Consider the following 18,223-nt stretch of genomic DNA (forward strand, 5'->3'; position numbering starts at 1 on the left):
AAACAACCAAATAGAAAATATAAACAGTTTGAGATGATGTCATGCTTCCCCGTATGCACTGGTTGAAAAAGTTCACCAGTTCGCAAATGAATTTATTTATGTTTTATTTATTAACGTTTTTTAGATGTTAACCTAAAAGGGGCAAAGGCAAAAGTCAAAAATCAGGAAGGAATCCCGATTTGCAAAGTCGCATTATGTATAATACCCTGTTTCGCTGAGTATCACTCCACAGCAAGAATTTGAATTCTTACTTTTATATGTATAATATTTAATTGAATTTATTGCGTTTTTAGTTTAATATGTACATATATTACAATGCTTATGTTAACCAAAGAAGCAAAGAAAATAAAATTTTAATATTATAAAATTAATCCATCTGTTTTATCCAATATCTTACCAGCGCAACTTACTCTGTGATTGACGAATATACTCGTCATAGCTCAATTCTGGTGACACAAAACTGTGCGCACTTTTAAATGGGAGCGCCACAGTTAACTGGTTAAGCGATAATGTATCTTGGCGATGCTATTATTATTATCACGGCTATGCAGCGCATTGTATACCGGGCACTCCGGCAACAGAAAATAGAAGCCTATTCTTTTCATAGCCGCTCATATTCATTTGTACCTTGTTCATCAGTAACAAGTAATCTCTTCAGAAATTTCGTTATTTATGGTCTGCAAGATCATGGAAAAAAATATTCTTTCAACTCAACATGCTGTAAAAAAATCGTTTTTGGCAACTGTCAAAGATCAGAATTTTTAATTACTGAAAATCTGGCTGGTTTAATTAAAAAGCATGTCAACGATAATTTTGACGAGTCCAATTCTAAATTTCCCATTAGCATTTGTAGTACTAACTATAACTATAATGGAACGAGAGAAGGGTAATGCAAAGAGGCCACTTCCAACAATGCCTAACTACGAGGACATGAAGTTAGCAAAAGAAACAAGAACCAGAATTGTAATTGTTTTATATGTCTAACGGCACGATACAAAGGACACTCTAAAATAGTTAAGGGCAATGGTCATGTACGCATTTTTCATACTATAATAGATGAAAGTTGTGGTCTTTATGGAGCTGCTTCAAATGCTCAACTTCCCTCTGGACATAGTACTGCTGAAAAGAGAACGTCCATGAACATTTGCAGTAAATGTTTTCAAAAAATTGGCCAAGGTGTGCGTCATTCTTGTGGCGCAGGTCCTGCTTCATCTCGTGCTCGTGAAAACGCCTTGAGTTTAGTAGAAAAACTACCAGAAAAGCAACAAAACCAAGTTGTAACATCGATTTAACGAAAAAGGTCCGAAGCAAGTACGAACGATGGTGATATTTTATTAAATACAACAGGGTCTAAAATGAGGGTAACTTTGAATAAAAAAATTGAAAACGAATTTGTTTTTAATACTGAAGGGTTAGACACACTCCAATCGACTACTGGAGCATCTCAAAATCAAATGAATAAAATGACCAATTTCATTAGAAGTGTTGCTTTGGCCATCAAAATTGAAGTTAGTAGCAAAAAATTATCAGGGTGAAATTTTCGAGGGTAATGCCTGCCGAAAACTTCTGCAAGAATCGGATAAACTACTTGATCCTGAAATTAACCAGCATGTTGGTTCTCTGAAATTACAGCCATACGTCGCTGCTTTTAGGACAATGAATAAAATTGTACATGACTGTTTCTCCACGCAACGTGCAAATATTACCGATTTAGATGAGAACTTAAAACAACTTCGCAAATATCTAGAAAGTACAGGAACATCTCAGACTCTAAAACTGCATATTATTCTTGATCACTTGAAAGAGGGCATGTCATTATTAAACAACGATGGTCTGGGTTTGTATTTAATGTAGGGGAAGATTCAAAATAAATTTAATAAATGATTCTTCATATTCCCGCCTTTTAAAAAAAGCGGTTGTTACTTTTTTACTTACATTAATTTTATAGTGAGAAGTTAGTAATTTTGAAGTGGATTAGGCCTACAGGGGATACCATATAAAAAAACGCGCCAGGATATTATCTCGTTAGATGATGAGGAAAGATATCGCTTAATTATGAAAAAACTTTCGAAAATGCTAAAATCCACTTATCTCGAAAAAAGGATCAGCTAGGATTTTAATTCAAGCGGATTTTTAAAGTACTATAAATGGACAACAAATCGCCGCTTTCAGTTTTTATTGGCATTTTAGGTGAACCTGTTTCTACTTCAGGCGAAGTGTGGAGAGAGGCAAATTCTTTAAGTAGCCAAAGAAAAATCAAAATAAATGGATTTTAGATTTAAAAGATTATATATATGTTCCTTTAACACTAACAATAATTTTTGGACTTATTGCCCATTAATTTTATAAATAACCACGAATAAAATATTGAATTCATATTTATTGTCCTTGTAATATTTAAGAGGTGTTGTTAGTTCGTCTTTCAAATTTGGTGCCTGAACTTTTGCTACCCTTACCTAAGCTATTTGTTACTAGGAAAACCTAGGTTTGCCATTAGTTAAACTTTACTTAAGTATGGTCAATGCAAAATGGGTATTTCTAGTCTCATAACTTTTATATTTATTTGAAGATTTTTTTCACAAACATTTTTTTTTTTCAGCTTTATTAATATCTTGTAAACGTTTCATTCTTATTGATTATTACTCTTAATTTGATATAACACTTCTTCCTATCAGCTACCCGATTCTCCATATGTTATAAATTTGTATGATCTACATATTTTTTTATTTACTCCAAAACCGTTATTTGGCGATATTTCGAAAACTACTTGACAGAAATAAACATAATGTGGATTTCGGACTGCCAGCTGCATTCTTCAAATGATGCTGCAACAACATTTTTTATTATAATGTTTATTATAAGTATTTATTTTATAATTTCAACGTTAATAAATCGCTATAAACTCCTTGCTTCAATTATGTATTTACGACTACGCCTGATTAATCCATACCCTTCAAATGTTAAATGCCGAATGTTACATTTATATGTATATGCTATTCCATACATATGTACGGTAATATTTTCAACAAGAATTTTTATAGTACACTAATTAAATGCTTCAAAACCCATTGATGAAAAATCCTTCACCCGAATTGTATCTAGACAACAAAGTAGTGCCTTAAATATATGTATTTAATTTTCAGAAGCTTTATAAACTAATAAGTCGCTTGTAATTTGTAATCGCATTAAACTATCACTGTTTGCTTAACCTATAAAAATTCATACATTGAGTATTTTTTTTAAACAATACTCTCTTGATATCTATCTAATATAACATATATTATCTGTTGTGTGTTGTAACATTTATGGATTCACTATTTTCTTGCGATAGTTTTCAATTATCATTTCGTAAGTTGAAAAAACCTTGAATCATGCTCGTTCCCTTAGAGAGGTAATCTGCATCAGTGTGTATTGAATTTAGTAGTATTTTCAGTATTTCAAGCCACGTGATCTTGCCACATTCACCCTCTTTGGACCCAACAGAAATGAGCTTCCACGATAAGTAGCTATATCATTTCTATATAACGGCCGAAGCGTAGATGCAATATTTGTATTGACGCTGTTTCGTATATTGGGCGCAACATACGGACGTTGACTGGTGTAGATGCCTCCTCCTTGTTGTTGTGTAATTTGTGTTTGTGAATTTACAGTATTCAGCGGTTGCAGTGAATCCTGAGTTGTTGCCGAATTCGTCTGAAGTGGTGGTAAAATGGAGTTAACTGAAAAATTCGGTCGCACAAAAGTAGATGCAACGCTTTGCGTATTATTCTGCAGCGATTGCAATCCTGGCAATTGGTTTTTTTTGTTTATTGATGGTGCAATGTACGGTGTGGCTGGTGAGTCTTCTTCCACTGGTATATCGTATGTGCGTCCTGAAGAAGGATTCGTAATACTAACGACACTTTTTCCTCCTTGTGGACAAGGTTTGGGATAATCATAGCCTTTGGGGATCTCCTGTATATATTTTTCAAAAAATATGTCACCGGATTCTTCTGAGGAGGTATAATTTGAATTGGATAATGGCTCTCGTGTTTTAACCTTATCCAATCCCAGCGACTGTGAACGTGCGCTAGTTTGATTCTTTTTTAATCCTGGTACTAATTCAGCATCGCCTTTAATCTTTTGCACTGGGGGTGTAGTGATTTCAATTTCCGAGGAGGGTTCATCAACGGGCTTTGTAAACTCTTTTTTCCCTATTTCTTTGGACTTTGGGTTGGGTGCTCCTTTTTTACCATCATCATCTTTACTTTTCTTTTTCACAAAATCGAACAGGTCATCTATACCTGGCACATCCGGTATACCGCCGTAGGTATCAAAGTTATCTCTAAACGCGTTAGCCCATTCTTCATTCTTATGGAACTCTGGATTAATTACTAATTTCCCATTATTTTTACCACTGTGATTTTTAATTACGGTAATGGTTTTCACACGTGTTCCTTCCTTGGAATCTATGTTCGTAGCTGCATAGCTAAGACTTGTGTCCCTTTTAATCTGACCCATAGATTTTGGGTCTGCCAATCTTTCACCGAATATGTCCGATATTTCTACATGGGAACCACGATTGTGTTTAAATATTGTTGAAGCGTCGACTAGTATGAGTACTATAATTATGAAAGAATATATCTGTAAAGATAGGGGAAACAGTATATGGAGTGTTAAATCGATAATAAGAAAAAATACGGTAAGTCCAATATTAATACTGGTATAATATCTAAAATAGCTGTAATATTTTCCTCCGGGAAAAAATTTAACTGCTCCAAAAAAATAAATAAATTACCGTTATCAGTAATATATGCCGTTTGAAAGGCGCACAGTGTGTGACAGTCGTATTTCAACAATTTGTATTTTTTGAAATGCTTAGTAGTTAAGCCGGCAAAAATTTAAAATTACTATTATACAGGGTGCATACGGTACTTGAGGACATGCTATGTGGCTATAACTTCCCGAAACCATTGTTTTTCTTTTTACTTTTGCTCTTTTTCAGATAAGACATAGAGGACTACAACTTAACTCAAGAAATGACGAGTCATGTAGTTATCGTCGTTAAATTTTTAAATTACACCGATTTAGAAATTTCTTATTGTCAAACGAGCACCACTTGATTCGATCATGAGGTTCATCGTCAGGTGGCGATGCAGAATCTGTTGCAAAACGCAAAAAGCACGAGGAACGTTTTGACACTGTCGGATCTTCATAATTTATTCAACAGGTGATCATTGACGAGGACCCTTCAAAATTAATAAGGGCCCATGCGAAGGAGCTTAATTTGCTTGAGGGTCTTATTCGTCGAGTTGCCCATGGAGACAGAAGACAGTTTATGTCGGTGCAAACACGAGAACAGCGAGTTATCCGATCAAAATGCCTTCTAAACAAATTAAACACCTTGAAGAGCCTGAGATATTATGGTTTTTGTGCCGAAAATTTTGGCGTAGGCCGCAGAAATGGGAAACCAACCAACCGTGTTGTGAGCAATAAAGGTCATTCCATTCTACCAGATTTCAGATAGTAATGAAACCCTGGATTAGTGGTAGTGTACGCGATGACAGCCTATACATTTTTCAGCAAGACTCTGCTACTTCACACAAAACGATGGCAACATGGGTGGCTGAAAATTTCCATGATCACATAACACCGAACTTATGGTCGCCTAACTCCCTACACCTCAATCTCTTACGTTACTACGTATAGGGCGTAGTTGCGCGTGAAACCAATAGCATCCTCATAACACCATTTCTTCTCTGAAGGCTACAATTAATACCGGTACGCGTCAATATGAACAAGGAGAACATGGAAATGGAAATTTTATTGAATAATTATAATATAGAATCATAATAAGTTAATCTTGTGTAAAAATTCGTGAAGTTTCATTAAATTTTGTTCAAGATAAAAGCTAATATTTGCTCTTAAGTTGTCCTCGAATACCGTTCACACCCAGTACATAGGACTAGGTAGTATCAAGTTTTTCAGCGAAGGTTCACAGGTAAACTGTTAAGAATTATTTGCTGGCAATATAACAAATAATCCAGACACCCACAGACGACACAGAGCTGATGGCCCCTGCAGCCAACGCTCAAACATAATTTTAGTACTGGTATTCATACCAGTCACTAAATAATAATAATAATAATAAAATATTTGCTGGGTATTTATCATGACCAGGTGCTGAACCGAAAACGCATAGATCTGTACTACCTCATTTATTGCATGGATTGAATTATAGACTTAATCTCTTTTTAAATAAGTAGTATTTATCAACCGCATAAAGACAACTAATTGTAATAAAATTCTGTTGAAAAAAGCATAGACGTTGCGCATTTACGCTACAAACTCTTTTCATAGCAATATTGTTATGAGAGTATCTAATATCGATATCGCGCCGCCGAATCTCGGTACTCCCACGTCTTTAAGTGCACCACAATCTTTCAGGGCTTAGGGTACCAGTCGTATATGGCTTATTAAAAAAAAATTATTTTCGAAATTAACCACATTATTTGAAAACACATGAAGTGTCTGAGTTTAATGGTTGTTTTAATAGATTTGTAATGTGATTATTAATGAAGTTCAACCAGATATTGGTATGCAGAATAAATTTTAATATATCGAGTGCTTATTATTATAAAGAATATTTGTTGGAAATGACACGGCTGAAAAGGTAATAAGTTCAATGAAAAGTAATCATTCCCATAAGAAGCTATTTGCCTATCTAGCTTTGAAAAACGGCACGAGTAAAAATTTCAACAAACTTTAAAATATGTGAGATCTGATTGTGTTCAACATGATTACTTAAATCTAATTTACTAATTCAAATATAATTCGATTTCAAAAATGTTTGCTTTTTTAAAAACCGCATTCAACTACCTACGATTTTTAAAAGTTACTACTATCTGAAAAAACCTTTATCATTTCATGTTTCGTACTCACAGTGGCTTTTGAATTTGTAAAGCGTTTACAATAAAATTTGGAGTGTTTTTCGGTTAGCTACCCTAAATGTCCTAAAGTGATCTGCCAACAAAGGTTCACCCGAGCGGCGATTCTACGTTACCGAACGACCCGCCTAAAATTATTACTTCAAAAATGTATGGGAAATATTACATACTGTTACAACAACAACCTGCAAACAGGTTTCAAATTATACTAAAATATCGGGAAGCTTCGTGAGGAAGCGCACCACCAAGTAGCTAAAGAATGTCGACGATAAATTCGGAAGGGACCTCAATAAGTGCACCTCCGCAGGCACAGATGAACTGATATAGCAGTTTTTCTAGAGGAATCGGAAAATAGCACTATGGGAAGCTAGGATGAAATATCGTCGAGGTACGATCGCTGTTTACATAAAGGCGTATCTGGTACAACTCAAGAAATTTCATATGAAACATCTGTATACGACTCGGCAAAGTTTCACATTACAGGGTTTGATTGAAAAGTAATGAGCCTTCCTGCGCGGAGCGTCTGCCAAGCGATCAACCGAATCGGCTGGTGGGGGAAATGATCGTTGGACCTTCCCCTGCCATTAAAAACCGGTCCCAGCTCGCTGGCAACAGCGGTGCAGTCAACATCGCTCCGCGCGTGAAAGCTGCTTTAAAAGTGTGTTAGGATTTTGCAGTGGCGAAAATGCAGCGATCGTTGGAGCAACGTTTCTCGATCAAATTTTGCGTAAAGCTAAACAAAACGAGTACCGAAACCATTGGGCTACTCAAGGAGGCTTACGGGGACCAATCTCTGTCCAGTGCCCAGGTAAAACGGTGGCACAAGTCGTTCAAGGAAGGCCGGGAGGACGTCGAAGATGAACAGCGATCTGGAATCTGATAATCTTTTTCGACTCTCGAGGCATCGTCCACAAGGTGTTTTTACCTCCAGAAAGCACTGTAAACGCGGCATTTTACAAAGTGCTCCTTCGGCTGAAAACCGCGTTGCCCGGGTTCGGCCCGACCTCGTCAACAATTGGACCCTTCATCTTGACAATGCGCCGGCGCACACCGCCTTCCTCTGCACCTCTGCATTGGCCCAGATGGGGGTTCCGGTGTTTACCCACTCTCCCTACAACCGAGACCTGTCCCCTCCGGACTTCTTGTTCCCGCGTCTGAAAAGAAAGCTGAAGGGGAGGCGTTTCGACTCCATCGAGGCGATCCCAAAAACTATGACAGCTGAATTGAACGCGATTCCGGCGGATGAGTTTAAAAAATGTTTCCTGCAGCGGAAGGACCGCTACCAGCGGTGTATTGACGCTCAAGGGTCCTATTTTGAAGAATATTAGTTGTATAAGCCAAAAGGTTTAATAAAACTGCTTAAAAAAATAAGGTTCATTATTTTTCAATCAAACCCTGTAGGTGAATATGTCTTGCTGTGAAAGATGAAATTGAGATAAGATGAAAGAGAAAGTAATGTGTGTTGTATTGGTCGCATCGGGCGAGAAGCTCCTTTAGCCCATAGGAGGGGTCCAGATTTACCCATCAACAATTGATTATGCTTTTATGTACATAGTGGGAAACGAACGTAGAAGTTACAAAGCTATCGCTTCATTTAAACTAAGAGTATATGTTCAATACAAAAAGTCGTAAGTATGACGTAAAAGTCGTAGGGTGGGTGCTTCGTTGTTGCTATGGTATAGAAGCTATTTGGTAGTAGTACAGCTTACACCAAGTAGAACTCGGTGGATGAGTGCGGCTGAGGGATGGATATATTATGCGAAGCTCCACACAACCAGTCGCAGGCTAAAGACACAACTTCACCTCCCAAATGCATTTCGGACATTAAAACACCATAATAAAATAATATTTGCTATTCGAAGTCCACATTAATGTACAGATATTATCGCATGCCAGAAATTGTGGAGGCAAATCGAACTAAACCTTTTAAGTTTTGTGTACCAACAGTATAAATATTAGATTATTAATTTTTTTTAGCTGTGGCTAATAAGAGCCATGTTTTAATTGAATGACAAAAAATACCAAGTTGAAATTTTAAAAAAATTTATGAAACAACTTTTTCAAACACCACTCTCGATACCCAAATTTATAATTCATGTGAAAACTAGCGAAAGCCCGGCATGTTATTGTTGTTTATTTACATAAGTTGCCGAAAAGGGTTTCGAGCGCACCAATTTTGAGTAACAGCGTTTGTGCGGTGATATTCCTGGTAAGTCTAACGTATACCAACATTCTATCGAATAATTTACAATTGCATTCTCATTCTTAACGCCACCTGCCATTGGTTCCTGACCTACATTGTAGTCGTGCTGGTATAACACACAAGCCTTTGCTCCGAAATTTTAATATCCTCAAGCAGAAATATTTCTTTTCACATAGCCGGGCAAATTTCGGGGTACAAAAAGCTTATGTCTTGCCTTGAAAACTTTGTGTGTCGGTGAAAGTCTCGTCCAAACCTGGACTAGCACGATCAAACAGATAGGCAGACAGACACAAAAATTTAAAAAGTTTTTTTACGTTTTGGTTACAAGCAAATGTCCTCATGATCTCAAAAAACCTTTACGTGTATGGGTGAAGTAAATAGTTCTGACCATTTTTCGCTAGATGTCCCACGATATATTCATTGCATCAATGCATTCTAACCTTTGATTTAAAGGATCACACTACTCTTACAAAAAAGTTCTTTGACAGTTTTGGGTTTAGTGAATCCAGTGGGCTAGAACAGAGTTCCATGATGGCAAAAAAAGGGAAAACTCTATACATTCTTCAGCACCACTAGGACTAATGTGAAAAGTTGGAACAGCTGGCTTGTTTATGGATCCAATACAATATCGAATGCAGGAGGAACGATTTCGATCTGGTAATATGGACGAGGCACTCTATGATAGGCCAATCCTCGAAAATGTTGATAAAATCATGTAAATGGTGGAATCGAATCGCAATGTAACCACCTATTCTATTGCCCAGGAATTGAAGATTGGTCAGAAGACCAATTGCAATCATTCCCATGAGGTTCAGGAATAGGCTCGAAGTATGGATGTAACGCGAATTGGCGCAAAAGAACTATTCAGTTCGTGACAGTCAACGATTCTTTGCTGAAACGTAAAGAACTTGACCAATTTTTGAAGCATGTGGTGGCTGGTAATGAGAATGGGTCAGATACGAGAACAATAGTCAAAAAGATTTTGGCCGATTAGGCGATTTTTTGTAAGAAGTAGAATCTTTTAATTGAAATTTCTTCGATTATACTAAGAAAAAGTTACGTTATGTCCGTATTGGAATATGTATAGGGTTTTTTATACAGGCACATTAATACAAATTCTGTGAAACTTAATTGAAGTGCAACTTAATTTTTTTGCGTGAACTCTTGGGGGGCCTTTTTCAGAGACAGTGGCGAGATATATAAGAAGTCGTCGAAATTGGCCCGGTCCATCCGCTTGCTAACGAACTGATTTGGGTGTTGCATAGATTTTGGATTCTTTGGGGGAAAAAAAAAACAAAAACAAAACCACGCTAAAGCATATAAGGGACATAAGCACTACATCGTTTGCTAAATTCGTAAAATCTTGATGAAACTAATAAATAGTTAATTTTTTTAGGATGCATCAATACTTACATATCTGTACATGAGAAAAAAAATAAAAAGCAGTGATCAACCTGCTCCCGGTAATCGTGAATATCGTATTCATTCCTTTTTAAGAATTCTCCCCTTTAAGAATTCTCTGTGGCATTATCAAAAGATTAAACGACTATTCTCAAAGTAAGTAAGTATATTCTGTTTGGTGTTACTTCTGTACTTAAAGATAATTCGGTACAAAAGTAACAGTCAGCGCTCAAGAAATATTGTGTGACATTAATTGCAAACCAAAAAAAAGAAGAAAAATGGAATCCGTCTGCCATCAATTTCTGAATGCGTATCCCTGATGTGAGTGTGAAAGGCTTGGGAATGCGAGACGAATATGGACGTCGCCGTTATTTTGAAAGAGTGCAATGGTAATTTCTCTCGCAATAAATCGATAAATGGTGTTTACATTTTTTTTTTTTTAATATAATAAAAAAATAAATATGATGTGTTATTTGTAAGCCGTTCTTGTATGTTTGTTTATTATTTACATAATAAAATTTACAAAAGAATTTATATAAATAATGGATAAAATGGTCGATATAATTTCGGAAAAGAGATACGTTGTTCAGGGCTTTTATTGTTACAGACTAACTGCGTTCATAAGTTTGCGTATTTGCAAGTTTGTCCCAAATGTAGTCCAATAATTTGTCAGTTTGAGTATTGAGTGAGTCCTGAAAAGGTTCAAACAACCCAATAGGCACTTTGAGAAAAACTTAAATAAATAAGTCATTCTATACTTAGAAGTAGTCCGCTCAAAATGTAAGATGGTCGGATCGTTGCCATCAATTTCTAAGAAAACGAATTGTTGCTAAATTTAGAAGTAGCATGCAGTGCAACGTTGCCTAATCTGCCTCTGGGAAATTCACTAGTTTCGAACTGGTTCGTTTTTTTTTTTAATTTTGAACGTGTTCTTCCTTTCCTATATGAGGAACTGTCGAATTTTAGACGATTATGCACTACAAAGACGTAATTTCTGGTGTTATATATATCATTATTTTTAATATTTTCGAATTAGTACAATAGCAACCAAATGCGAAAGGTATAATCTATCAGATTTTAGCTGTTTTTGAATTGGTAAGAATCTAGTTTCTATACATTAGTTGGCAATGCACCGGAGATTTGCTTTGTTAGCTAAGGAATTACCGCAAAGTATGGATCTATCTATCTAACAGACTCGACCAATAAGTATCCGAGTTTTGATAGCAGGCGCTACTGAGCGAAGTTTGCATTTTCCGTATTCTGCCAACTATCAAACGATTCTAAATTTAAACTAGACTGATAATAGGAGTATATATGAGTTGGTACATATAAAAACTACGTAAATTCTCAGACGAAATATATGCAGATTTTTGATGCATTGCACCCTGGCCGAACAAATAAATAATTTAAACTAAAACAATGTGTTTATTAATGTCCGTAGGAAAAAAATTGTTTGTGATATTGGCGATTCATTCAAAGCTGAATAAGTCCTACCGTACGTGTAAATCAAAATTTACTTAAGTCCATTCGAGTAGATCGTATTGCCCTCGGACACTACATATTGTAACATATCTAACGTAATTTCCAAAATCGAAAAGTCTCATAATGCGAGTGCTTAAAGAAAAAATGGATATAAATAATGATTATATTAAAATTTTGCCATCGAATAAGACAAAAAAATTAAATATTATTAAAAGATACAAAAAAGCAAAAATCACAGGAGAGATTGTAAGTATTTTTATATTTATTGTCAATATTGTGAAAATAGCAACCCAGTTCGGGCCTTGTGCTGTTTTCGGTTTCGCAAATCGGCAAAGGTATGAATGCGGCCTTCAGGTAATCATCAAAAGCGCTACCACAAAAACCGAAGACAATCATGAAAAAAAACATTAATTCCATGAAAGGTTGTATGACATCCAAGGCAAAATAACACAAAACAATTCATATACGTCCAAATGAATCAATCTTTACCAGGTTGCACAGTTTCCAGAGAAAATTTTAAATATGTCTAATTTAAGTTTCGTGACATTTGCAATAATATAATAATAATATATGCATAATAATATAAGTGTAAAAATAAACTATATAAACTACTCAAAGCTTATAGCATGCATTTTTATATGGTATATATTAATATTTTCAGAGTCCTAAATAATTGTATGGAAAGCGAGGCTCTATGAAGTCCGCTACCCTTTAGCTAATTCTATGCTTTTAAAAACTGCTTAAGTCCAGACGACTTTGTCGTTAAATCTAACTAAGTCCATTTCGTATGTTTCAGATGTGTTTAAGACCGACGTAAAAACTGCTTTAATTTAAAAACGGCTTACCTACTCATTGTTTTTTCTTCGCAAAAGGCTTCCAAGATCTGTTTTGTAAATAAAGAGTCTTTCAAAAGTGACGCCCAGAATGCCAGTAATGAAAATTCCTAGACGGTATTTTTTTTATGTCATTTTTGACATTTGTCAAGTAGACAGATGTACAATTTTACACAATAGAACAACCCGTTCAAATTATTATGAAAATAGTCGATCTTTAAGAAAAACATATCGAAAAATTCGTAATTATTTTGGTGGAAATAATCGTTCCATTGAGTCGACAATTCAAAGGTTGGTGAAAAAATGTCAGAAAACTGGTTCGGTCGAGGATAGAAAAAGGACTGGCAGCGCAGAAATTGGATGTTCTGTTGAGAATATTGCTGCTTGAACACGGTGTTGCTGAACAACCTTCAACATCGATATGTCGACGTTCTCAACAACTAGGCATTCATGAATCGGTAGTTTGGAGGATTTTACCTGTAGACGTGCTCATGGTGGACATTTAATTCATGTAATTTTTCACATATAATTGTTAAAAACTGTATTTTGCATAAAAATAGTGAAACCTGAAAGAATCTTAATTTGTACATGTTTTATTTTAAAACATCTAGGCGCGCATTTTGAAAGGCAATTTACTTTTGTTTTCTGAGTAACGAGTTATGGAAATCTGATAATATCTTATACCTCGGATTAAAAGAGGTTTGTTGGTGTACAATCTTCCATTCTTTTTTCGTAGGCGGATTAAGAAAAGACCGTACGCAGTAATTTTAGCTTCGGGAAAATGAAACCTCAGAGCCATTCCAGGTGAGTACGGTGCTTGGCCGATTACGTTAGTTGCATTGAGGGATATGTTGAAAAATTTTAAACGACTATCACTCTTGAACGGTGGCCGCCGTATCCGAATGGTTGGTGCGTGACTACCATGCGGAATTCACAGAGAGAACGTAAGTTCGAATCTCGGTGAAACACCAAAATTAGGAAAAACATTTCTCTAATAGCGGTCGGGCTTCGGCAGGCAATGGCAAACCTCCGAGTGTATTGCTGGCATGAAAATGCTCCTCATAAAAATATCTGCCGTTCGGAGTCGACTTGAAACTGTAGGTCCCTCCATTTGTGGAACAACATCAAGCAGCACACCACAAATAGGAGGAGGAGCTCGGCCAACGCCCATTGCTCTGTGGGGGATACGGCTCTGGCTCAAGCAGGTGCCTGCAAGGGTAAAACCTGCGGTAGCACCCTAACAGGAACTGCTTGTTGAGCAGTTTATTGTGCTCCATTACAGAGAGCATCTGTGCCTCGTTGTGAAGGTGTTTATTGGGGACATCTAGAGGCAACCCGTCGCTGTCCGAATAGCGGTGTTTTGGTAAGTCTGAAGCTTTATCCACTGTGTGTCGCTAGCTCCAGCGACCAGACAAGTGCAGCATAGTTTAGAACCGGCCGGCCAATTGCTTTAAATGTCGATAGCAACAATTCTTTGTCTATGTCCCAAGTTCTGCCGGCATGCCATTTGATGACCTTGTTGCGATTTTGGACTTTAGTGGCAATTGCGCAGAGAGAGAATAAACTGTCGAAGGTAACGCCCAAAATTGAGTTGTGCAGGTGGTAAAGAAGGTTGCCGTGGACTTAGTGGGGGAAAGTTGGAGATTCCTCGCAGTGAAAAAGCGAGAAAGGTAGTTGAGATAGACGTTCACTTTGGCGCACAGGCCATCAGTGTCAATGCCCGACGACATTATTGTGCAGTCGTCAGCGTATGAGACCAGGGAGGATCCCCCTGATGGTTGGGAGAGTTTCGATAAATAGAAGTTGAACAGCAAGGGTGAAAGGACATCACCCTGCTTGATCTTCCTTTGTTTGGATGTTTGGTCTCGGAGAAGCACTGATAAGTGGCGACCGTTCAGATAGTTCGCGGATCACCTCTTCAGCCCTGGCGGGAGTGTCGACTGATAAATACCATCTAGTAGTGTGGAATGGCTGACAGTATCGAAAGCCTTCTTCAAGTCCAACGCTACTAGGTCAGTCCTCTCGCAGGGGCGGTTTTGGTTAAGCTCGCGGTTTATCTGGGCGTTTATGACGGTGAGTGCTGTGGTGGTGCTGCGCACTCGTCGGATACCTTGTTGTTGTGGGGCTGGGGCCAGGTGTTTCGTGAGGAGTGGGAGTAGGAGGGCTTCAAGAGTATTCACTACTTGGGAAAGGAGAGTTATCGGCCTATAAGATTCCCCTTGGTTGGCGGGTTTCCCAGGTTTAAGTAGCGGGACCACTCTCCCTGTGGTCTTGTGAGAAATCCTACTCCCAATGGACCCAGGTGCTTCAGAATCAGTATGTTTAGTCCATCAGGGCCAATGGTTTAAGATGATTTGGTTTTGTTGATGGCTGCTTGAACTTCATCACAGGAGAAAGTAAGTGGCGCACTGTCGATCGTCAGTTTGTGCAGTCGTCTGGTGGCACGACGCTTGGATCTGTCGGCCGGAGGATGTAGTGTGAATATTCGGCTAAAATAGCTCGGGCATCTTTTCAGGTTCGACGAAGTGCAACAGTTAAAAGTGATGACCACCTTGTCAATTTGCTTCGTCGGGTTCGACAGGGACCTTACGTTGCAGGTCTTCAGGTGCTCAACCCATTGGGTCCACTTGTGTTGATTTATCAGTTGCAGAATTTATCAATTCCCCGCGTAAGGGATATCCTCGGTATTGACCTGGCGTAGGTAGTCATGCTCGTTTGCTAAACTGACTGCTTCGGCTGGGGAATTAAGATGTATGTCCTTGAGCCTTCCAGCAGGTATGAAGCGAGCCGCAGCAGCTGTGAGCACCTTGCGGAATGCGCGTTCGCCTACACACACATCAGTGGAGATGGGAAGAGCGGTGAAGATGTCCTCGGTGAATTCCGCGAAGCCGGCCCAATTAGCTTTGTTAAAGTTAATATAATACCCGTGATTCGCGGAAACAAAGTCGGTAGATCTCTCAATAGAGACGATAATGGGCAAGAGGTCTGATGCATAGGTCGCCAGGTTATGCCATTTATCAGAATAGCGCTAGCTATTGTTATATCAAGCGAGCTGCTGCAATCGCCCACTACCCGGTTCACTAGACAGGGCTAGTTTACTGGGGCGGCAGCCCTTGGTTGGGAAAAACCCGAGTCTTTCCGGTAATGTTAAACCGGCTGCCATGGGAATGAATGTTTACAACTCTGACAGTGTGTGTTGTGAGGGACGCCCATTTCGGCTGCTTGTTTCCCGACAGGCCAAAAGCCAGTTATGACTGCTGTGAGCCTCCATGCGTTCCGTCGTTTCATGTTTAGCAATGTTGACGTTTGTTTGAGATTGTAGGTGGACCATAACGTTCTGCTGTTTGTTGTCTCTCCATCTACAATCCGGGATTCGGAGGTATTTTAAAATACCAAATAAATCTGTAGAATCATTTTTGGAAGCAGAATGCAAGCCAAAAGAACTGACGCGCATTCCGCGTGATGGTTGTCTATAGATCAGTCCTTTGTGGTGCCATTAAATGAAAAAAGGAGAAATGGTGTATGTGTATGAGCGATAAAATTGGGAGTCTCAGAAGTAACGTCGCTGCGTACTGATGAGAAAATTTCGCATACAGCTAATATCCAAGCCTCATATTTTAAATGTGGCACCCCAATATGTCTGGATGTTAGTCTAGCGAATGCAGCACAATTGAGGAATAAATGCAGACACTTTTTCCACACTGAAAGGAATGGAAGTTGTGTTAAGTCTCTTCAATCGGGTACTGTTCGGTGGCGTCCCGTGCCACTATCGGGAATTGCAGCTTTGGAAGCACCCCTCAATTTCTCCGAGGGTTTTTGCTTCGTTCTCGCTAACTTCTCTTAAAAACCACACATCCAAGAGCAAACATTAGGTAGCCAAGGGAACTCAGTTTTCGGAAAATCCAAAGAACGTTGGTTGTATGCACATATACTATATATTTGTATAATTGTTAGCTTCTTCGCTGAAATTATCTCGAGCAGCTACCCCTGTCAGTTATTACATCAAATAATTTAATGAGGACAGAAATTATTTTTATTTCGTCGTTGGCTTCTATCTCGATAAACTGCATATTTTTAGATGAGTTCAATCAGTTCGCCATTCCATTTTCCACCTCTCTTACCGCTTTTGTATACCAAAAGTTTTCAAGAACGGTATCCGGTGAACGGTATAACGGTGTTAGAACATAGATTTCTGTCAGCTTCTTAAATTGAAATTTACAATGAAAGGAAGAAGATATGAGTCCATGGAAGCTGTTAGAGAGATGGTGACGCAAGTTCTAAAGGAGTTGACAAAAAAAAACCTCTATATTTCGAATAATAGCAGAACGCGGTGCGGGTAGAGGAGTGGTACAGGTGAAAACAGGTAAATGTCTATGAAATCAAATTAAAATGTTTTACAGCGTCAGGCTCATATAAAAATTGGCTTAATCCACAAGAGGAAATATCCAGTGCTAACATTCGCCGTGTCCGCCGTGGGCTAGCCTTGGTGCGTGAGTACCATTCGGAAGCGCACAAGCGCACGAAATCACGGGCACAAAACACTAATGGAAAAAGTTCTTTCTAAAGCGATTGCCCCTCGGCAGATAATGGCAAACCTCCGAGTGCATTTCTGCCATGAAAAACTCCTAATAAAAAAACCATATGCCGTTCAGAGGCAACGTAAAACTCGTTTGTGGAAATCATCAAGACGCTCCCCTCAATTGTGAGTAGGAGCTCGGTCAAACATCCAAACAGGGTGTAAGTGTCATATAATACAGAATAAAAATGAAAAGATTTATCCAACCATTAGGGATCTCCTTGTAGAGTTATGGTGAAAGATTGGTGTTATGCGAATAATTCACAAACTATTCAAGAGATTTTTGAATACAATATTAAAGAAGTTGTTTGTAACCTAGAACCCAAGATGAAACTCAGTGGTGTGCCTACTTTTGATTATCTCGTTAATTTGTTGAAAAAGAACTCATAATATTAACCCCCTGCTCAATATTAATGAAATCACTTTACAAGATATGTGCCTCTTGTTGGACCCGACCCACACAGAAGGTAAGGAAACCAAAATTCCGACTTTTAAAGGATAGAGTCCACTTACAATTATCGTAATTGCAATAAGTGATTAGCGTTTTGTGTAACACTGATTTCGAAACCGAAAGTTGCTTATTCCGATATATCAAATAAGATTTTGTCACCAGAAAATTGTAAGGGTACTATGTACTATACATCACTAGTTTAACTATGCATTCCGTTAAACTAAGTATAAACGTCCGATTTCGCATGCTTAAACTCAGTTGGAAAAAATCATCACCGTTAAACTAGCACTGAAAAAACCGATCCTCAGTGAAAGTCGTTAATATAAATATATTTGCACTTCGTTTTTAAAT

General features: G+C 37.9%; 2 protein-coding genes across 3 annotated transcripts in view; one reads left to right on the forward strand and one right to left on the reverse strand.

Annotated features, from left to right (window-relative positions):
- Nucleotides 1-18,223, forward strand: part of LOC129240311 (probable WRKY transcription factor protein 1) — a 59,490-nt gene that overhangs the window by 10,069 nt on the left and 31,198 nt on the right. The gene's annotated exons all lie outside the window — the stretch shown is intronic.
- LOC129242076 (uncharacterized) lies at nt 3,430-9,208 on the reverse strand. Its single transcript, XM_054878636.1, has 2 exons — nt 9,176-9,208; nt 3,430-4,623 (listed from the first exon to the last, which is right to left on the reverse strand). Exons 1-2 carry the CDS (start codon nt 9,206-9,208, stop codon nt 3,430-3,432), a joined length of 1,227 nt encoding a protein of 408 aa, XP_054734611.1.

Source organism: Anastrepha obliqua, chromosome 3, assembly GCF_027943255.1.
Source record: "Anastrepha obliqua isolate idAnaObli1 chromosome 3, idAnaObli1_1.0, whole genome shotgun sequence".
Classification (NCBI taxonomy): Eukaryota; Metazoa; Arthropoda; class Insecta; order Diptera; family Tephritidae; genus Anastrepha; species Anastrepha obliqua.